The 23,076-nt window shown below is 34.7% G+C and overlaps 2 protein-coding genes across 6 annotated transcripts; both read left to right on the top strand.

Moving 5' to 3' along the window:
- Nucleotides 1-2,807: 2,807 nt before the first annotated feature.
- On the top strand, nt 2,808-9,327 carry LOC109857140 (serine-rich adhesin for platelets-like). 3 transcript variants are annotated; one of them, XM_020433177.1, is made up of 6 exons: nt 2,808-4,040; nt 4,254-4,843; nt 4,929-5,456; nt 5,552-6,577; nt 6,665-7,921; nt 8,168-9,327. In XM_020433177.1, exons 1-6 carry the CDS (start codon nt 3,175-3,177, stop codon nt 8,329-8,331), a joined length of 4,431 nt encoding a protein of 1,476 aa, XP_020288766.1. In that variant the 5' UTR covers nt 2,808-3,174; the 3' UTR covers nt 8,332-9,327. The 3 variants fall into 3 exon arrangements, with proteins under 3 accessions (XP_020288766.1, XP_020288765.1, XP_020288763.1); XM_020433176.1 differs by having other exon boundaries at nt 5,552-7,921; nt 8,168-8,339; nt 8,442-9,327; XM_020433174.1 differs by having other exon boundaries at nt 5,552-7,921.
- A 2,030-nt stretch (nt 9,328-11,357) lies between these two features.
- On the top strand, nt 11,358-22,761 carry LOC109857141 (nuclease-sensitive element-binding protein 1). Of its 3 annotated transcripts, XM_020433178.1 has the most exons (8): nt 11,358-11,506; nt 13,526-13,589; nt 16,354-16,387; nt 16,474-16,729; nt 16,816-17,120; nt 18,006-18,122; nt 18,776-18,835; nt 19,194-22,761. In XM_020433178.1, exons 1-8 carry the CDS (start codon nt 11,446-11,448, stop codon nt 19,236-19,238), a joined length of 942 nt encoding a protein of 313 aa, XP_020288767.1. In that variant the 5' UTR covers nt 11,358-11,445; the 3' UTR covers nt 19,239-22,761. The 3 variants fall into 3 exon arrangements, with proteins under 3 accessions (XP_020288767.1, XP_020288768.1, XP_020288769.1); XM_020433179.1 differs by lacking the exon at nt 18,006-18,122 and having other exon boundaries at nt 11,359-11,506; XM_020433180.1 differs by lacking the exons at nt 18,006-18,122; nt 18,776-18,835 and having other exon boundaries at nt 11,359-11,506.
- The last annotated feature ends 315 nt before the right edge of the window (nt 22,762-23,076 follow it).

Genomic DNA, 23,076 nt, shown 5'->3' with positions numbered 1-23,076 from the left:
CGAGAGGTGGGAACACACGTCGGAGCCCTGTGAGAATTAGTGGGTGTTTGTTTTTTTTTATTTAAGATGTTACGGATATTTGTTTTTGTTGTTATGTTAATTGAGCTTGGTTACTCGTTTTCTTTTCTTTAATTCCAGCGTTTACTCTGTTGCTACCCTGAATCTTTCCGTTTCGTCGTTAGACGTCGGGGGATTTTTGCTTCGCATCGAGTCGTCGCGAGATCTTCGTGTTTTGAACGCCGTGCTAGAAGTCCGCCTTACTCACGGTTTTGAGTGTGGTTTTTCGTGGGTCTTGGGGCAAATGCCGAGGCGGGGATCTGGGGTGTCCTTTCGGACGATGGGTCCACGTGAGTTTCCCCCCCCCTTGTTCGAAGTCGGAAGAATTTTATGGACGAAATTGCTCCAGAAGGGATTCTCGGTCAAGAGTTTCTCCGGTCAACTGGCTCATTTATTCCGGGACAGCAGTCTGGAAGAGAGCGGGAAGGTTGATTTCTTCTGGTGGATCATCGGGACAATGATCTAGAAGAGAGAGGGGGCAGTGTTGCGAGATGCGGCGCGTGTCGTTCACGCGGTATAAGAAGATGTTCGTAGAACGATCGATCGCTCTGGAGGCTTTTGTTCGGGTAGCAACGGGGTTGTTTACGGCGAGGTTCAAAGAAGAGTGAGCCGCCGGATTCGGAATCGTCGACAGGCTGGATCATCGGCTCTCGAAATTTCTTTACGTTTTCTGTGGTCTTTTGTAACGCGTTCTCTAATAAAACTTAAGTGTGTTATACGCGGTGTTATCTTTTCTTTCCGCGGAGCGCAGTAACTCGACGGTGACGCGATTAAACGCTGCCGTGAGCGCAACAATATAATACTTCTATATTGCTAGTACGGTGCCGACCGGAAGCTCAAATGTTACGGTGCAGACAATATAGTAGCCTCTCTCTCGCGCAAGGTCCAGCTGCTTTGTGCGCATGCGGTGAACATTCAAGCTTGGGCATTTTTCTTTCTCGCGTTATTTCTGTCTCACTTTCCAATTCTTTGTCTCGCTCGCACTCACTTGGTAGATGCGCCTGCGCATAATGACGCTCGACTATCTATGCCCATATTTGGACTTCGTGCGTCTCCCTTTCTCGGGCCTCGTGCCTCTCATTGCGAAGCGTATATATAATACTTCTATATTGCTAGTCGCGTATCTTCGCAATGAGAGGCACGAGGCCCGAGAAAGAGAGACGCACGAAGTCTAAGGGCGACGTCCCATTAAGCAGAAATCCATAGCAGAACGAAATGCACGGAACCAGCGCAACCAATCATAGCCATTCCATTTTTTTTCCTTCGCTTTTTCTGTGGTTACGATTGGTCGCGTTGGTTCCGCGCATTTCGTTCCGCTGTGGATTTCCGTTCAATGGGACGTCGCCCTAAGTATGGGCATAGATAGTCGAGCGTCATTATGCGCAGGCCCGTCTATTAAGCGAGTGCGAGCGAGACAAAGAATTGGAAAGTGAGAGAAAGAACGCGAGAAGAAAAAATGCCCAAGCGTGCTTGAATGTTCACCGCATGCGCACAAAGCAGCTGGACCTTGCGCGAGAGAGAGGCTACTATATTGTCTGCACCGTAACATTTGGGGTTCAGGTCGGCACCGTATTAGCAATATAGAAGTATTACATATATGGTTACGCCGTATGTAAAGGCAGCCTTACAATTTACAACTGTATTGTAGAACAGGCCTAAAATTTTTTCATGTGCAATAGCTCTTAAGAGCCGTCTACAATGGAGAGTTGTAGGCCGTAACAGTAAGGCCTGGTTTATGCGAGCAATAACTGTTAACTTATGCCGGAACCGGTAAAGTTTAACTATATGATTTTAATACTTCTGTTTATACGAAATTGCCGAATGCGTATAAACAGAAGTATTGGAATCCTATAGTTAAACTCTACCAGTTCCGGCATAAGTTAACAGTTATTGCCCGCATAAACCAGGCCTAAGAAATTGACAAATCACAATCAATTATTCTTCTGTACTTTCTCTGTGATTGGTCAATTTCTTACTATTACGGCCTACAACTCTCCATTGTAGACGGCTCTTTATGCGTCGTCTACAATGAGAATTTAAGCCGTAAGACTTAAGCTTTAAGAAGGTATAAGACCCGTTTTCACCATCTCCGATTAACTTAATCGGTCGATTATTTTGTTGGAATCGCCAATCATATTGGTCGATTGACTAAATTGACCAATCGCAATTGACTCGCAATCGATCGGTAAGTTAATCGTAGATAGTGGAAACAAGCCTTGTACCTTCTTAAAGCTTAAGTCTTACGGCTTAAATTCTCATTGTAGACGACGCATTAGGCGTTGTCTACAATACAGTCGTAAGTTGTAAGCCGTAAGAAATTGACCAATCACAGACAAATCACGGAAGAATAATCAATTGTGATTGGTCAATTTCTTACTGTTACGGCCTACAACTCTCCATTGTAGACGGCTCTTAATTGATTATGATTAGTCAATTTCTTACGACTTACGTCTTACGACTGTATTGTAGATCAGGCCTTAAGGGTCGTCTACAATTTGTCAGTTTCTTACTGTTACAGTCTAAAACTCTCCATTGTAGACGACCCTTTACGACGCTTTCAGCTGCTGGTTTTAGCATATTTACAAAAGTGGATTTCAAAGGCCGTTCTACATTAAACGCAAGTCTCGCATATCTCGTGGAATTGATTAATCGCATAGTCAAATCAGCCAATCGACCAACGTGATTGATCAATTCCACGAGATCTGCAACGATTTGCATTTAATGTAGAACGGCCTTTGATATCTATTTTTGTGGATATGGCGCTAAAACGACGGTTTAGCGCCATATCCATGAGAAACTACAATAGGATGGCCGTTCTCAGTCTTCTCTCTGCTAAAGAAAAACAAAATCAATTTACTCAAGCGCACCAGGAAGTTTTCATGTTACAAATCAGATAAATTATATATACAAATGTAGCACGTAGCACGATTTATAGCATAAAAAAAGGCGTGTTCGCCAATCGCGGTGTGTTAAATTACCGCCAATTGATCGGCGCTGATATCGATATATACGTATCGATGATCTCATCTTCCCCTCGCGGCAGACTCCGAGTTCCGACAGGCTGTAGTGAGTGTGCTTTTTTCAAACATGGAGAGGTTACTTTTTTGAGAGAGTACTATGTGGAACTTGGGCAACCGCGCTTCCGTGGTGCTAATAAGTTTGACTTTTGGATGCGTGCTAGTCTACAACGCTTGGGGGGCTATCCTGGCGCTAGCGGTCACTTTGCTCGTAGTAGTATATGTGTCCTATTCTCTACTTATAAACGACAGCGTGGTGTCACCGCACGCATATCACTTAGTCGGTTATTTGCAAGAAGCGATCCACGAAATCAGCACAGCGTTACGCACCGCTCACGGATACGGTATTGGACAAGTGCGTATGCTCTGGCGTAACGCGAACCGTTATTATCGCGAACATTTCTCACTCCGAATGGATAGGCGACGCAGTTATCAGCTCAGCAGCGATTCATATGCTGCTGTCAGTGCAGCTGTCAAGCGCAGAGATTCGTCGTCGTCGTCAACATCTTCGACGATGAGCACCAGGTTTGGCCTGTTGGATCAATTTAGTCCAATTCCGCGCGTTTCAAATCATCGACGTTTACGTGCCAGTGACATACTCATGACAGATGAGAGATTCCATCATGCCAGTGATTACGAGCATTTGTCACATCAAAAATATCCGGCTATCAGCAAGCATTGTACTTCCACACCAGTAAAATCAGGAAACAAGGAGGAAGATATCAGAAATGGAGAAGCTAATCAAACATCACAGTCATATAAAATATCTCCTAGGAAATTCTCTACTACATATTCACAAAATCATATGTTAAACCATGGTGAGAATTGTACACAATTTAGTTTAGAAGGATCTCCATGGAGCACTAATAGCGGTTCTAAGACACGTCCTAGACCAGGAGGTGTAAAAACAGTACAGACAGTTGCAGGACCGTTGTTAGCATCAACAAGATATAATATTGATCCAAAGTAAATATATATATAGAATCTAATCATAATTTTGACCTTTTGATATTTAACTGGGATTATTTTTTTATTCCAGATTATATGGTATAGTTAATATTTTTATATTATTTTTTGTAAAATAACTTATTGTATACAAATATATACTTATGTTGTCTATATATTTTTAGTATTATATCTTTCCTAAGTTTTTACTACATATCTTTTTCTAAAATATAGGGTATATACAGATGTATCATCACCAGGACTTACAACAAGATTAACAAAGTATGCCACTGATGCAAAGAGTAAACTGAACTATCAATCTCAATATGGCACTGGACAATTTCCAAAAGTTAATCTTCAAGCCAATCCAATTCCTTTGTTGAATCCAAAAATGGGAAAAATAAGAATGCCAGTGACAGTCAGAGTAGCACCGCCAGATTTGGCAAAATACTCTTCTCCAGAAAGACAAAAGATTCTGACTAATATTTGTCACATAGAAAACAAATCGCCTACAAGTGTTGTCCAAGTTTTAAAAGAAATATCACTTAAACGAACATGGACATCAACAGAAGATGTTAGTTTTGATGTTGCTAAGAAACAGAAAACAGACAGTTTCTTTAGCGACAGAAGGGAGACAATTCTGGAAGAAAATAAGCAAAAGCGAAGTAGAGATGACTCTAAGTCAGATGAGGATCTTTCTCCTCAAAATAAGTCTGTCAGACCTGCAAAACGTACGAAAACACGATCCTGTTATGATATTTTGAACTCGCTGAGTTCTAGCATTCGTGGCGATGTTATTACTACTGGAATTAAAAGAAAAGCGGGTCAGTATCAATTTCTATTCATCAATCAATTTTTTAATCAATATATATATATAAATTTCTTTTAATGTTTGTTTTGTTTTTACAGTTGATTTTTCGCGTAGTGGGACACCAGACTTTGAAAAACACTTCAAATCTGTAGAAAACGCACAGTGTAATAATTCTTCTATACTACAATCTCAAAACTTAGACACAAATCGTAATAAATCCGAAGTCGAAGAAATATATTCAAGACCTTTCGTAGTTTCACTTGCTTCTAAAAAGATGGACTTTCCCGTAGTAAAAGGAATACTAAAGCCATCTAATGTAAAATTAAGAATTAACACAAAAAAAGCGTCATCTATGGTCGACAAAACCGCAAAAAATATGGTCGAAACTAATAATGCTGAAACTATTGTGTCAACGAAATCTGTCCCATTGACAGACAAACTATTTATGAGAGCTGAACCTAAACGAAATGAACGATTGAAGGAACTTGTAGAGGAACCAGGTAATATAAAGATCAAGTTCACCAAGGACAATGTAGAAGAAATCAAGAGAGAAGATCTACGAAATATGAGACAGACTAATATGAAGGCAAGACTTCAAAGTATGTTTGATGCGATATCAGGCAAAGGTAAATATATATAAAAAATAATAATAGTACATATATATTTTTGTGTGTACAAAAGAATACATTTTGTTATAACAACTTTTCTTTTTTATTTTCAGCAGAGAAATCGATCAATCCTCATGTTGTGATTCAAGCAGACGACGTTACTGTGATTACGCCACCGGTTACATGCTTCGTGCCGGTCACTTGTGTAACTCTCAATTCTTCAACAACTACGACCAACGTTAATACCACTCCAATTTCCACCGCAGCCATTATACCGAGTGGTCTTTTCTCGACAAGACCTGATACAAAAACTGATGCGAAACAAACCATAGCTTTTAGCTTATCAAACTCCACATCACCGATGCAACCAAACACATCAGTTATGAGTACTATTAAGATAAAGGAAGGGGCCTTGGCTGCAAAGACTGTTGTCACAATTGATCAAACTAAAGTCGTATCGACTACAATCGCATCTACAATCGCAAAACCAGAGCCACAAAAAATTACTTCTTCAAGTACTCCAAGTCCCATATCGACCTTTACTTTTGGTAAAACGACTACAGAAGTAACATCGACCAATTCATTGCCGAACTTTAGCACTACTACATGTATTAGTAGCACTTCCGCAGCAATCCCTACCATATCGACTGTACCAACGTCTACTGATCTTTTAACGACTGATAAAATACCATTAAGCTCGACATTCACATCTGTACCTCCCAGAATTACATCAAGTGAAAAAATTGAGACGAGTAACATTGTTGCGACAAGTGCAACCGCAAGTTCATCTATCACGATAAATACTCAAGCCAATTCTACTTTTACTTTTGGTGGTAGCAAACTTTCTTTATCTCCCGCAACATCTGCTCAAACTTCAGCTTCGAGTGTAACGTTTCAAACTACCAGACCGACATCATTAATAGTCAATACAACTGTCGCTACTAACATCGCCGGATTTAACAACTCTGCAAGTAATACGTCAGATAGCATCGCAACGACAACGTCCGCTACCACATCTTTATTTAGTTTCGGGAGCAACAGCACCACGTCACACCTACCGAAGTCGAATATGCTCACATTCGGGCAGTCTAGTAATAACACTCAATCGGAAACAAACGCTTTCGGTAGCGTACATAGCAGTAAGACATCAAATTTGCAGATTAAATCCTTTGATTTCAAACCAAATACTTCAGTATCGAACACTACAAATAGTTCGTTTATTGCAGACTGTACAACCACCACAACATCAGCAACTTTCAAATTACCAAATGTATCCACTTTCCCAGTGAGCACATCTTCTACTCCTTCGACATCTACTTTATCCACCAACAATCCTCTGTTTGTTTTTGGAGCTTCTACCACTTCAAGTATTACTTCTGCAGCTGCAATTCTACCGGCTGCAGTTAGTACTAGTGGTACAACTGATAATTTTAAAACAATAAATAATTCAGTTCCTATATTTGGAGCAACTACAACCACTATGCCACAATTTGGTGCATCTACAACTACCGCATCACAGTTTAGCACATCTACCACATCTATTTTCGTTACTACATCGACTACAACAAGTACAACAACTACATGCATTTTTGGTATGACCAATAATAGTCAGCCACTTTTCGGAGTTGCATCAATGACATCTCCAACAACTACGAGTTTATTTACCAATCCGAATACTACAACACCTTCGATATTTACTTCAACGACCAACGCTGTATCTTCGTTGAACAATACGGCTAGTTCCAGTTTATTCTCCAACGTTAACGCTAGTTCAACTTCAACAACGACGGCACCCTCTTTGCTATTTGGTAGCAGCTCGCTGATTTTCGGACAGACAAAACCCTCTACGTCTTTTGGAAGTGCTAGTACGACGGGCGGTATATTTGGCAGCACGACGACATCGTTGTTCAGCTCGACTACACAAACTACAACTGCATCTACATTTGGCATCACTGCAAACGTTTCCACTAGTACTGTCACTCCTGGTTTTAATACTACGACGCCCGCATTCGGTTCGCCGAGTATAAACACGGTGACGAATGCACAGACTACGCCGGCTTTCGGCGGTACAAGCAGTATATTTGGTTCAACTGATAATAATGCATCGTCAGGTCCCGTTTTTTCAGCATTCGGGACGTCCTCCTCAACAAATACCTTTGGTACACCACAAAGTCCTGCGACTCTTACATTCGGAAGTGGCACTTCAAGTAGCGATACTATGTTCGGTGATAATAAATTGCCGTTTGAAGCAGCGCCGACGACTACGACGGGTTTTGGTGCATCTAATTCGTCCATTACTGCCTTTGGAGTCAGTAACACTAATAATAATAATAACACGAATAGCATGTTTGTCTTTGGCAGCAATCAAAAGGAGGGACAACAAAACACGTCGTTTTCTTTTGGATCAAACTTTAATGGAAACAACAATTCTACAGCTTCGTCGTCCGTTCCATTTCAGTTTGGATCAACATCTTCCAAACCAGGTAATTTGTTTTCTAAGTAGATTATTTTAATATGTTAATGTTACGATATTTTCAAGTATATATTGCACAAATATATCGAATTTGCGCGCGCGTGTGTGTGTGTGTGTGTGGTGTGTGGTGTGTGGTGTGTGTGGTGTGTATACATATACACATAATTTTAAAGATTTGTTTTGTTATATAATCTTTTTTTTATTCCTAAATTTAATTTTGTACATAAAAATAGAAATACTTGTTTTTTATTTTCAGCATCAACAGGATTTAATTTCACCGCACCATCGGTGACTCCTGCTCTTAACTTCGGAACGTCAAGCACACCGACTTTCAATCCTTCGACACCTGGCATGTTCAGTATTGGAAGTGGATCTACCGCACCGCGATCAAGGACAGCTCGCACACGGAAACCAAGATGATGGAGAATGTAAATGCCGCACGTTTAAGTGCATACATATTTCCACTGAAATATATTCGAAGTATTTCTCCAATAAATAATAGAATAATTTTCTTTATTATCGTATTTCAGGAGATAAATTTAGAATCTAGACCAAAAAAAGTTATATGCTATGTTGCAGTTGTGTATTATAACAAAAGATGGGCACGTCTTTTAATTTACTATAACTTTTGGAAAAAGTCTAAAATTGTTTTGGATGTTTGTACATTTTTCTTATGTTAGATTATCCTGACGTCTAGATATATAATTAAAAACTCACACTTTTTCACGTATGTTCATCATCGTATATTTAGCATATTTGGTCAATAAAACTCAAATGACAGATTATTGTGAAAATGAATAATAAACATTTTGATATTACGTGTTAAAACATGTTCAGTAACAGTTACTAAGCATCTATATTTTGTGTAGTGTGTGTGCGTGTATGTATGTGTATACACACACAGAGGTTATTTCGGATTTTAACCAGGATTTGTCAATATGTTTTATCGAGATAAAAATAAAACAAATGTATGTAAACATTGGTGCACATATTTAGGGAGTTATAACAAAAATTAAAATGTTTGAAACGAGACTGAACAAGTGCGTAACAGTGATGTTGCACGAAAATTATTCTTAAGATGGAGTTTTATCTGTAGATAATATTGATAAAAAGTTTATAAAATAAAGAATAAAATATGTATGATTCATTAATGTAAAAAATAATTACTACATTTGCCAAAATATATAATAAAATTACAAAATAACAGTTTTCATACAGTATTGAATTCGATATATTCACGATGTTAATTTTGCATTGACAAGAACATTCGACATTTTAGAATGTAATATTGTATCATCTTTTCTTATTTTTGTTATAAGCAACTTTTGAATAAAGCTTCCATGCACCTTTGTCTATATATTGTTTTTTTTTACTTTTATCTATATACTATGTATTGACAAAATTTGTCTGCTAAAACCTGGAATATCATGTATATGTATAAAATATATATACACATATATAAATATAATTATATAAATATTTATATATATGTATATATATATAAATTATATATAAATTTATTAATTATTATATATAATATGTAAACCTACATGTAGTGTTTTCTTTAATTTAGTTTTCACAAAAACAAAATCTTGATTTATGTAAAACAATTATAAACAAGTTGTGTACAAATCTATCTTGATAGTTCGAAAACTAAACAACTTGTTTGAAATGAAGTAAAATTTTCAATTTTTTAATAATTCCTGTTTTTTTAACAAACCGTTTCTCTCTTTCTCTCTCATAATTCTCTATATTCTCTGTAATTTTTAGAGCTTATATATTCTCTATATTAAAATTGGAAATTTACATATAGTTAAGTTAGGTAATGTAACAATATTTCACATCTACTAATGATTTAGCTTTTAGTTTAACTATTAGGAAGAGATAAAAAATACATGCAAATGATTCTTCACCGAAGAATACAAAATTATTTTTACTCATCAGAGCTTCAGCGTTGCGCAATATTATGCAATATAAAAAAATTTGATGTGTTTATGTTATTTGTACATTTACAAGCGAAGTAGTTACATTAATAAGTAACAAAATAGTTTTACTATTTTACATAGTTTGACAAAATAGAAGTATTGTTGCGTCTTTATATTCATTTCTGTTTGTTTTATCAATAAACATGTATATACGATACATTTTTTATCTATATTTTTAGATGTGTTATTGTACTTGATGAGTAAAATTTGACTAAATACAGCGTTTTTCCACTTATGCAACAAAATGTAACATATATATGATACTGCTTACAGTAAAATTCCTCACAAATAATAAAAAAAGTATATCTATGTTGAGACGTGTGTGTCGTGGTTAGAAGTTTTGTATAAATACAAAAAAAAGTTATATGTACGTATGTGTGTGTGTGTGTGTGTAAAAACTATACACACATATATAATTATCTACACACACAAAATATGTTACTTATATACTACACGCATAATATACTAAGCCTAAAATCACAGATGTGTATGAGAGATTTAAATCCTATATAACAATAATTCTATGCATAAAATATACTATTATAAATAATTTAAATGTGTGTGTGAGAAAATTATTAATACTAATCTTTTTCAATTTCTTTAATACTACATATTAAAGAAAATATTGAAATCGTAAAGAAAGACTTAATGAGGAAATATTTTTACTTATATATAACGTGTATATGTGTGATAGTCTTATAATATAAAGTAAAAATATTTCTTGTATTGTGTCTATATACGCTTCTACCTTTTAAATTTTTCAAACTTTTTGCAAACATTTATTTTCCTTTTTACTTTTCGTTGGATAGATAACTGTTACCTGAAGTTACTAGATTACATTTCCTTTATTAGTTATATAAATATATTTTCAATTTTTTTATGTGAACTTTACTTTTCTTATTGTAAAAAAAATCTCGAATTTATTTTGTTATGATAATTATTAGTGGCGTCTTGTATATGGATTGAAAAAATATAGAATTATTTCACCTTTGTCACAAATTTATCAATCATCCTATTCCATTCTTTTCTCTATTTTCCACAAAGACAAAATTAAGGCTAGTATTACATTTGTCGTACGACAAAGATTTTAAATAAATTGATTGGCTATCAAATAAAGTTCTTTATAAAAGTCTATCTGATAACCAATCAACATACTTAAAATCGTTGTCGTACGACAAATGTAATATTAGCCTTAAAACGTGACCGAAAAACATTTTGAATATTCGAAAATTGACTCGAGAAACATTCGAAAATTCGTTAAAATCGGAAGTGAATTTTCCGTGGTAGAGATGTGGCGACTGTGTAAACTTACATGAGCAGAAAACATGAAACATGCGCATATGCAGAAGTTTCGGTGACTCTCGGTAGCGATCGTACGTCTTCGTGTTCACTCTGCACATGCGATTGGCTGTATGTTAAGGCAGAGAGGGGAGGCGAATTAGCGTGGTATACGACGAGGCTGTTTTTCGGTCGTATTGCAAAGGAGCAACAGAAGTGGTGTTACCATCATTTAAGAAGGATTGATCCGGGCTAAACCATCGAAGCCAGGATGGGTGATCTGGAAAAACAGCCAGAACAACCAAAGGCTGTCCAGCAAAAGTCGGTCATCGGTGAGTATAATCTCGTATTGTTTTTTATTATAATGCACTGATACAATGAAAAATTAGACGCCGTCTCATCCGCCGCCGCCGCGCTTTCCTCCACCCATAATGGCGTCCACGTTCGCAGCGTTACATCCGCGAACCATGTGGCCGGGTAGCGCGAAAATCGTGTGAAAAATCGTCGTTTCGACTACGTTTTCTTAAGCTTTGACATCAACGTAACAAAAGAACATATTTGCTGTCTGCTTTTCAATTTATTTTTTACTACTCTTTGCGACTTTGACGCGAATCCTCACAGAAATTCCAGCTCATTTGGCCATCGATTTTCGCCAATACCGCGTCTTACCTTTGCAGCGCGTCGCATAACCTGTAAACTACAGCACCAAGTATTATCAGCAAAAACATTGTTCGTTAGTCTTTTTGAGAATTTACGTTTTTGTGGTCCACGAGGATCGTTAAGTTTGGTTTTTTTTTGGAGCGATTGCGTCGATCTACGCACGATCCACGTTTTTGTTATGTAAGCGCGTTGCCACCGCGTGTTTTTTGGAGCGTGCTTTTTCACCGAATTACTTTTCGTATATACATAAGTTATTCATATAAGTCTTTAAATTTGCTACATTGATTTAATGTTTTTTTTTACAATTAAACTGGTATTTGAGAAAGTGGAAGCATGTCTTTACATGTGTTTGCACCACGTGCAAAGACAAATGTGTTTTTAAGAAAGCTTTACACAAAACTTTATACAAACTTTATATATTCTAATATTAGAAGAAATTTAATCTTGTGTTATCTTAAATCGTGTGTTAAATTAAAAGATTATATAACATTTGCAATTTACCAAAAAATTATTAATTGCTAAGAATAGAAATTCTAAAACTTTGTGTGAAGTCAAAACATAATTTATTGGAAACTTATCTTTTTTACAGAGAAAATGTAAAGGAATTAATTCAATTTTCCAACTCTAAAAAATTTTGTTCAATATATCTTATTAATTTTATTCTTTGTATTTAACGTTAAGAATCTTAAGCCAAGAACACAAAAAACTTATCAAACAATAGACAAATCAACTAATCACAGGCTGATATATCACACATATATACATACTATATATATATATTTGTCTTAAAAACGTTTTTTAATGCGATTCTATTAACACTTTCTATGTATAATATTAAAATATTTTGAATACTTGAATATTATTTTCCGAACTTGAGGAAATTCTACAATTGTAATAATTTCGACTATGTTTGGGTTATACTGTGCTTCAAGGTCACACATAACTGTTATGAAGATAGTCTTATCATATTTCAAAGCTTCTCGAAGTAAGAGATCAAACTGTGTATATTGATAATTCTCATGTAAGAAATTTGTATTTACAATAAATTTATAAAATGTGAATACACATAGACTATGTTTGCTATTTAAACTCAGAATATATAATTGAGAGAAAGAAAGCAGTATACGTATTTGAGAGAGATAAATTGAAAATATATAAAAAATTGAATTTTGATATATTTAATGAAAATGTCAAAAATTACTATTTTTATAAAGATTGCATTATTTTTTTGTCAGAGTTGCATTTACTTGGTTTTTGTACTACATACCTAATAATTGTATAAATGTGTGTTTTGTAATTCCTAAACACATATCACACACACACATCGTCATTTTACAAGAACACAGTATCATCATTACATTTAATTTGTATTTTTTTATACTATGAAATACAGTAGTTATAAAGGATGCTTTATCATAATATTTAATGAATACATTTTCCAATATAATACGTTTTTTTACTTATTAATCTTCTCTTTATATTAAAAAAAATTATATATTACTTTATATTGTATATTATATTAATTGTATATTATTTTATTATTTTATAATTATATAATTATATATTCTTTTTTTAAATTTATATTTTTTATAATATAAAACTAAAAACTTTTTGGATAATAGGCTTCAATAAATTTATACAAGCACCATGTGAAGTATACATTATAAATGTTTCTTTTTTGAATTTTTCAGCCAACAAAGTGACCGGGACAGTAAAATGGTTTAATGTAAAAAGTGGTTATGGCTTCATAAACAGGTTAGTAGTCATTATTTTGTATTTGTTTTTTAGTTATTTTCTTTATTTTTTATCTGATTTGTTTACTTTATTTTATGGAAGATAGACATATATAAGGAAAGGCACATAAATTATTTAATGTTTTTTGCACAATACCCCCCAATTGCAAACACAAAAGTATATATTAACCGTTGCATGTCTTCCATAAAAATTCTCAAATATCTGATTATTTGTTTCCTAGTTTTATTCTCTTATCTATCAAATTGTGTATAAAATTATATTTGCAATTTTTTTATATATCACTTATTTATGAAATAAATTTACGATATTATTCTACATTCTATTATTTAAGAAAAAAATTTAGTAATTGATTTGTATAACACGGCTATTGTTCGAGAAATGTTTAATTCTGCTCTTGGTAAATATAAATTATACTATGAGTTCATAAACTAGAATTTACTTCGAGGTTCATTCATTTATCTAATTGAAAAGCAGAAAAATTTTGCGCGCTCTTGCGCAATGAAATTTTGCCATGTGTTGTACATACGTAAGAAACTTTTGCGTGCAGATACAATAAGTAATATTTCTACCTGTATATTTATTGTTTTGTGATAAAAATAAAAAGTCAACACGAAGATTCGCAATATTGAAAGAAATTTTAATTTACATTTTCTTGTGTTTACTGCATTTTTTTTATTACACGTGTGGAAGCAGAAACATATTAATACATAGTTCTTTAGGGGAGTTAAAATATTTACCTATCCTAACCTAACCTAACCTAACTTATCCCCTATTTCAAAGTTCTCCAACTACACTTTCACTGACACTAACATCAGCCGCGCTCAACATGCCGACGCAAAATTGGAAATTACTGTTACTATACACTCATTTATGAATATAGAACACTTATATTGAACTAATAATCGAACAACTGAATCGTATTATGAACTGTGTAAACGTAATATGATCATGTAAAATGTGTGTGTATGTCTTATTGTTGGGATATGTTACAATAATATCAGAAACTTTATGGCAGATATTAAGTTTATATATAAGCAAAATAAAAAAAACTATTTTACAGTAACGCGCGCACGCGTCACACACACTTTCTCTCTCTATCTCTCTCTCTCTTTCTCTCGCTGTATGGGAGGGGGGACAATTTAATATAGAATTATAATACGCCATAGAATATATTTATGAATACAAAAAATATAATACTCATTTAGAAATACTGGAAATATAAGAATATTTAGAGGTAGTTTGAGTATAAATTTAGAATTAGAAAAATACGAAGTAAATATATCTGTATAAAGCATACTGTTTCTAAAAGTTTGTAAGTTAGATTACGATTAGGATTGAGATTAAATTTCGAGTAATCAGGATAAAGCTTACATTCAATTTCAGTCTGCAGCATCTAATATGATTTTAAATATATAATTTTCCAAATATATATTATACAAATATATTTTATTGAAATTTAATGATTCTTATACTAAGAATATCCATTGTTCATTCATCGTGTTTATCTCGAATTCGATGAACGCGTTTACCGCAATGGTAGAACAACACATTGCGTCTTGATATCCATTGGATTGTACCTAGTATTATATTATAGAAATTTGCATCGGTATCAATCCATGTTGCAAGACGTACACTGAAATTTATATAGATTTTATTCTATTCTACTCTTATATAGAGGTTCTATTCTATTCTTATATAGATTCTATTCTATTTTTTCAGTGTTTCTATAAACATTAAAATTGAAAAAAAGTTTGAAAATGAACTTGCAAACTAGTGAAGTTAAAAAACGTAAAATGTGTTAACTTATATACTCGCCTTTCGCGTCAGAATAAATAATTTAATATACAGTGATAAAACGAGACTACTGTGTTTCATTATCACTGCTACTATTATATTTCTACTTTGAAATCGATTTCGATAAGTAGATGATTCAAGGTAGTATGTGTAATGTTGTATGTATGTGGAAACTTCCTTTCTGACTTTCATATGATTCATCAACCTAACACATCTTTTGTTAATTGCGCATGAAGGATGTTCAGTTAAAACCGTTTTTGTATTAGTTGTATTTCTCTCATTACTTGCATCGCAGGGTTCGACAACCTCTCAACCTCTCCGTGCTTTGCTTTTCAGCTTTATGAATTACGTCCGCGCGCGAATTCATGCGTAGGATAGATACGTGCATACACACTTATTACTACATATTTGCAGCACACAGTAAATGCAGTGAAGTTGCGCACGTGGAACTTTGTGTAAAATATCAAAAGCTTTAATCTTGCTTTTTTCTTAAGATTTATATAATTTAGATGAAATCTTTAAAGAAAAAATATAAAATATAACAAAAAAATATATAAGTATATTATATATTAAATTTATATATAAATATATATTAACATTCGAAGATGGTTTTCGATACTCAATATCAGGTTGTTCTTGAAACCTTGATTAAGTGAGCTGAAATGCTCACGAAACGTTGGTATAAAAATAACACTAACGTAGTTCAGACCCGAAAAACATCTTCAAATGTTAATACAACACACCGCGAAAGCATCAAATATCAGATTTATATGTATTATATATTATATATTATACATTAAATTTTATATTTGTGGATTTATTTGGGCGATTGCAACAGTGCGATAGTAATATAACATTTCAGACAGTTAGTGTATTACTCTTTCTATGTAAATTAAAATTAATCTTGTATTATATAAAAATTGAATGTTAACTTTACTTTTAACGTAATTGTTTATTCTGATTGCTTCAGAAACGATACTAAGGAAGATGTTTTTGTTCATCAAGTAAGTTTTCTCACATTTAACGTTATTTCATGTTATTCAATTACTTTTTTCTGGAAGAAAACTTATTATGTTACGTGTAATTGTAGTCTGCCATTATAAAAAATAACCCGCGAAAGGCTGTACGTAGCGTGGGTGATGGAGAAGTTGTCGAATTTGATGTTGTTATTGGCGAGAAGGGTCATGAAGCCGCTAACGTCACTGGACCAGCCGGTGAAGCAGTAAAAGGATCCCCTTACGCTGCTGACAAACGTCGCGGATATCGCGGTATCCACTGGGTTTATCCCAGACGAGGCAATGGTCGGCCTCAAAATCGTAGACGTGAAGGCCAAGAAGGATATGAAGGTTTGTAAACTATTTTATTCTTTATAATGTTTGGTTTAACGTTTGCTGGCCAAAAATTTAAAATAAGTTTATTTATTTCAAATCAGGTGAAGGAAAAACCGAGGATTCGAACGCTGAAGGTGGTGGACAGCCACAACAACGTCGCTATAATAGAGTGCGACGTCATTATGATGGTTACTATCGTGGAGGACGGCGTACCGGGCCCCCTCAAGCGCAGCAACAAAGTGACAATACCGGTGAAGGAGAACAAGAAGTAACCGGTGAGGGTGGTGTTCCGCCGCGTGGTGGTCGTGGTCGCGGTGGCCCGTCACGACGGTATTTCCGTCGCAATTTCCGCGGAGGAAGAGGTGGTCCTCCACGACGTCCTCGTAGTCAGGATGGCCAGGCCAGGGTCAGTCATCTAGCTTAATGATCACTAACGCATTTAGTAATTTCATTACAGCAACTGATAGCGAATTAAAATATGAAAAATAAAAACTTTTATCTATAAATCGAGGTGTTTTCTAAATCTTACACATTTTATATATTTTATCTAAGGTTTCGGGATTATACACATCTTAAAATGTTTTATAATGTAAAAGTAATAGTCGAAAAAAGTAGTCTTTCGAAAAAGTGCTCAAATATTCAGGAATCTTAGAATGTTCTGAAGTATTCCGAAATATATAACTTTGTATCTACTCTAAGTAAAGTATCCTGTCTTTGCTATCAGTTAATAACTTTTATACCGATTTACTTTCTAATTCCTCAAAAATTATATTTCACCACAAAATTCATGATAGTGCCACAACTTCTCAATTGCTTGCATCTAAATGGTGAATTGTCCTTTATCATTTTTTCCTGACAGCAATACTGCGTTATTACATAGTAAGCAGTGGATTTGGCAGATGCAGAAATGTGCATTTATTTCCTACTCTTAATTTAACAAACCGAGTTTCGAAACTCAATTAGTTTGCACGGTAGTGTGTTTTCTTATTATCATGAAACAGACAAAACTCAGTAGTAGTGTTTTCAAGAACATTGTTTCTCTTATATTGTCTTAGATGCACTTTTCTAGAAATCATATTTCCAGCAAGAATATGGATTCTATACAATCCCTTCTTATATTTAGGATGCATTATCCACGCACAGAATATGTGTCCTGCGCTGTTCCATTTGTCAATAACTTTTTTCCTCTGTCACGCTTTGTAAAACAGATATCTTGGTGTTAGCAAATTTTCTATACTCGGTAAAGCAATCGGATAGATTTTACAGCAATTAGGTATTGTTGTAAAATTAGGTGACTGATGACGGCGAGGCTGCACAAGTCAGTAATTCGCGGAGAAATCCACGACCACGTTACAGACGACGATTAGTACGACGACCTCGTGCGACTTCGAGCCAACAGACGAATACGGTAGAGAACTTACCATCCTCGGACACAAATTGCAAATCTAATCCCGCTTCCTCTCTCGTCATTTCCCTTCAAACAGTCGCCGATATCCCTTCTGTATCCTGCAATAAATCCCTCAAGGTATTATTGGTTCTTTTTTTTTCTTTTCTTTCTTTTCTTTTCTTCATTCAAGGTGGAAGATAACTCACGTCATTTTTGATGACGAGAAATAGTCATTTCTTCAAATCTGGCTCTCTTATACATATACTTAACGATTTACAACAATTTATTCAAGATTTAAAACAATCAATACACTTGCTTTACGAGAATTTACATCCTTGCCATCTTGAATCGCTATTTTTTGTATCTTAACATTAAATTTGTAAATAATTATTTCCTTTTCTTCGTCAACGGATTATACTTTTCAGAAGTTTCTTTTACGTACATTCGACTAAACACTTGGAACACCAATCATAATCAAAAGCTGTTTGACATAAAAGTACGATCTTACAGCGTTTTGCAATATATCGGATAAATATAAGTGCAAAAGTTAGCAGTTCGTATGAATGACAAAGAGCTTTTGATTTTGAGAGATCGAATGCGCGATCCGTCGACGAATATAAAACGGTAGCGCTTAGCACACACTATTTGCACGTATCTTTTTGTACTCTTTTCAGCCAGAGCAGAAGTCGGATGCTAAAGATGTGGATGCAACTGCTGCTGCCCCTGCTCCACAGGTAAAATCGCTTTATATTCTCCTCTCTTTTCAATCTCGCAAAACTCCTCTCAGTTATCGCAGTTTCTATGCACTTACACTTGCGACGTTATATGTGACACAGTAGATCTCAAGATTTATTTTTGCACTCTATTTTTCTTGTCTTTTATATTTACGTTCTCGTTATTGTGTAGGAAATAATAATTCATATTTTCTTCGTATTTGTTACGACATAATTTTTATATATGTCTGCAAAAAATATGTAAATAAAAAATGCTGTTCTTGTAATATTATATATATATATGTATATGTATATGTATATGTATATGTATATATTTGCAACTGTTGCATAATAAATTCTGTTTGTTATATGTTTACAGGAAAGCCAAACGGTGCAGAACACTACAACCGAAAGCACCGCCTAATTAAGAGAGAGTAACGCGCTACATCTCAGTCGTTTAATATTTAACACCAAAAACAACTTTAAAAAAGCCAAAAAAAATCAACAACACTCCTACACTCTCTCACATTAAGATAAGGATATGTATGACCATAAAAATATGTGGCAAACTTCGAAAAGAAAAGAATCACAGCGAAGAATATATAAAATCCTGTTTTTACTCAATCAGCCAACCGTTTATGCTAATCATCTAACGATTGGTATATATTCAACGGAAGTTAACTGACGTCAGTCTTTGAGTGTATTTTCTGTAACATGATAAACGATTGACTAATTGAATAAACAAACAAGCAAAAAAACAGAAGGGTTAAAGCAATCACGGAGTACGGAGCGATGAATTCGAGCGCGGCAAGTGACCGATATAATATATATTTTTTGTTTTGTTTTTGTGTATTTCTCGTTTCGCACACATTACTTCTGAATTTTCTCCAATAAAGCACTACTATAACCGTTTTATGTGCTATATTTGAGTTTATTGCTATATATTTCCGGTAACTTTCTTCACTTTCAGCAATCTATTCATACAAAGAAGTAATGAAAACCATTTATACGCGAATATCGCGTTTCATTCAAATGTTTTTGCCTGTCTCGAAATCATTCGTTTCTTTCTGGCTTGTATCTCGAAATTGACAAACTTGCCGTATTGCTTTTACTCTTTTCAGGCGCAATTATCTTGTGCGTTAATAATCACAGCATATGATATATTATAATTTTGAAACTCACACATATATATTGATCCTAAATTTTCTTAACTTTTTACAAGAGATTTATCACAAGCAGAAACGATTATTGTAATAGCATTTATCATGGTCGTAATTTTATTAATTGTATCAAACAATTGTCAGTACTGGCCCCTGGAGGGTTCAGCGGTGCGTGTACTGTTAATTATTATTGTATATCTTGTTAATTAGACACAAAATAGAATATCGGAGTTTGTGAGACTTCACAGTGAGATACACATGTGAGTTTGACAATTAATTCATAAATAATAATTTTTGGCAATATGATCTGTTTGCATTGTATCGTCGAGACCAACTAATAAATCACTACTTTAATACGCTTTTGATAAGCTTAAAAAATTGTATCTTGTGAAATCTCACGATCTTCTGTATTTTAAATGTGAGTACATCGTCCGGTCGTTTCTAGAATTGACGTCGATCGATTATGCACCGGGCATTGGTCTTTTTGTTTATTTCTCTTATTAAACTGACCGCTTGCACGCGGCAATCGACTCGATTTGATTTTTTTGGAACAAGAGCCGGGCGTATCTCACAGGCTCGAGTGACAATACGAATTTCGTAGACTGTCATGAGAGTAAAAATAGAAGAAAATAAAATAAAATAAAACTTTATAATTTTGCATGAAACTAATTTTTTAAATTTTATAATATCTTCTCGAAAAAAATAATTTATATACAGTGGAAACTTCGTTTGTTCGAACCGATCGGGGAACAAGATAGTTCGGATATTCGAGGTTCAAGCTCTATTATACGAACCAATAGTTTTGAACTATCGACGAACTATCGGTTCGTATAATAGAGGTTGAGACCTCAAGTTGTTCGGATAAATGAGGTTCTACTGTACATTTTCTTTCTTTAAGAAAAAAAATGCTTTGAAACGCGTCTTCTTATAATTGATAATTGAAAATAATTTATGTATTAATTTTCTCATATTACATTTAAAATCTATATCCAGACGATACAAACATATGCGAAACACCAAAATTATCCAAAAATTAAATCTTAATCTGTCAAATCTCTTCCCTTTTTTTCTCTTCCATTTTTCCTTTTCTTTTGTATCGTTTGGGTGTAGTTATTACATAACATGTTTACAATTTTTTTGTCGTCATATTTTGTACTTGTCAGTCTAAAACCAAATATTGGAGCAAAGTATGTTTTCACGAATTTATTCGAATACATACTTATATGTACGCGTGTATGAAATACAAGATGTAGTCTCGTACACTGCGATACATTATAGTAAATATCTTTCAGGTGGAAAATAGAAGCTTCACGTTCGTTGGTTCAGTATAGAGGGAGAAAGAAAAAGAGAAACTCTTACCCCGTTTAGAACGTATTGAGTGCGCTGCAGTGTACACTTCATACATGCTGATTAACAAATATGTGTTCGAAATTGTTGTTTGAGGAACATAGTTTGGCTCGACACTAATGTTAATACACGCAGTAGCTGTATCCTGTCTAGGTGCTGGTAAAATTTCGTCGAAGATGCTACCTAATGATCGTCTTTCGATCTTATTGTTTTTTGTCTGTCTACATTTAAGTATAATTTTTTCGACTACTCAACACAAGAATGTCGAATCTTCATTAAGTTGCGTAATATCTTCGCTTGTGTACTCACAAATTGGAAAGATCGAGGAATATTCGTATTACTCGTGTGAAATCTTCGATTGACTTAGAATATAAAACGACGCGTTAAAAGATAAGCAAGAGTGTGCGCGTGAGTGCGATATCAAATGGAGAGATAAAGAGAGAGAGAGAAAGATTAAACGCGCGGTTATGTTACGCGGACGCGCGTTATTTTTACTTTTGCGACTACAATAAAAACTAAGCCGGTCTGGCTCCAAAGTCGCATCAGACGGTGTCGAGATAATCTGTGTTTTCGTTTCTGCAAGACTCCAACAGACACAAGACGTATATCGATCTATGCATGTCTCGCATTTTTCCCCGCTTTTAAACTGCGATCTATGTCCGCTGGGACAAAACTGCGGTGACTTTTCTAATTAACTTCCGTTGTTTAACGTAACCGCGCGTTCCCATGAAAAACGCGGTAGAAAGAAAAAATAAATAATAAAATTTCAAGAGATGGCCTCTTGAGACGAACCGAAAAGAGGCAAATAAACATTTGAGGCGGCGCGCCGATTGAACGGACGCGCAGATTGTAACAGCAAAAAGAAAAAAAGAACAAATGCATGTGTTAACAGTGAATATTCAGAGCTAAAAATAAGAACAAAAAGTGGAAACATATATAATGGTAAATCCAACAATTAAATTTACATACGCGATAGAAACAGCGTGAAATAGTAACCGAGAAAATGAGTTTGTGCGCGCTTCGTCACGCTGATTATCGTCATTCATTATCGAGATATTATCTGCCACCAATCATGATCGGTCACAGAGCGTGTTACGTGTTCGCTGCAAAAATTGAGAGAGACGTATCACACGATCGGGCAACGTAAAGAACTCATCGGAAAAAAACAATTGATTTATAGTACGCATTGCGCACGATTCGTTAGATTTTTCGAACACTCGCGCAAAATTCACGAAATTTATATATGAGCAAGTCTGTACAAGTCGAGTTTTCTCCACGTGTCGAATAATTTTGTCGAGTAAAGATAAATATATTGTGAGATTTGTATTTCATCAAAATTATTCAACATGCGAAGTTTCAATCGCGCATCGATCGTAGATTATCCTATCGGAGAGATTTTAAATCCTCGTAAATATTAATGGGCGGTATCGTATTGCAAAATTTCGTTTTGTCATCGGCGTTTTACGGTTCTCCTCGCCGAGAAAACGGAAACTTCGCTGAAAATAAAGAAGAACTTACTATTATCGATAAAGAATTTGCCCTTCGGAAAGGATTTTTGGGAAAGGCGGATAGTAGATACGACGCGCTCCTTCTTACTCGAGATTCCATCTGTATTCGCGTCGTATCTATCTCGAGAAAAATAATCATAATGAAAAAAATATCACGCAATAGTCAATTAGATCCGATTCGAGTTCCGATGCGAGTAAATGCAATACTCGAGTTCTATATGTACACATGTGTGAAAGAAAAACGTGG

Source organism: Pseudomyrmex gracilis, unplaced genomic scaffold (assembly GCF_002006095.1).
Source record: "Pseudomyrmex gracilis isolate BER0280 unplaced genomic scaffold, ASM200609v1 scaffold_146, whole genome shotgun sequence".
Lineage (NCBI taxonomy): Eukaryota > Metazoa > Arthropoda > Insecta > Hymenoptera > Formicidae > Pseudomyrmex > Pseudomyrmex gracilis.
This window is presented reverse-complemented; position numbering and strand designations above follow the sequence as displayed.

Excerpts from the sequence above, each read along its gene's own strand:
- LOC109857141 (XM_020433178.1), top strand. The coding sequence starts at position 11,446 with ATGGGTGATCTGGAAAAACAGCCAGAACAACCAAAGGCTGTCCAGCAA. Across the intron at positions 13,590-16,353 it reads GGTTATGGCTTCATAAACAG|AAACGATACTAAGGAAGATG; the intron begins GTTAGTAGTCAT and ends TGATTGCTTCAG. Across the intron at positions 16,730-16,815 it reads AGGCCAAGAAGGATATGAAG|GTGAAGGAAAAACCGAGGAT; the intron begins GTTTGTAAACTA and ends ATTTCAAATCAG.
- LOC109857140 (XM_020433176.1), top strand. The coding sequence starts at position 3,175 with ATGTGGAACTTGGGCAACCGCGCTTCCGTGGTGCTAATAAGTTTGACT. Across the intron at positions 4,041-4,253 it reads AGATATAATATTGATCCAAA|GGTATATACAGATGTATCAT; the intron begins GTAAATATATAT and ends TCTAAAATATAG. Across the intron at positions 5,457-5,551 it reads TGATGCGATATCAGGCAAAG|CAGAGAAATCGATCAATCCT; the intron begins GTAAATATATAT and ends TTTTATTTTCAG.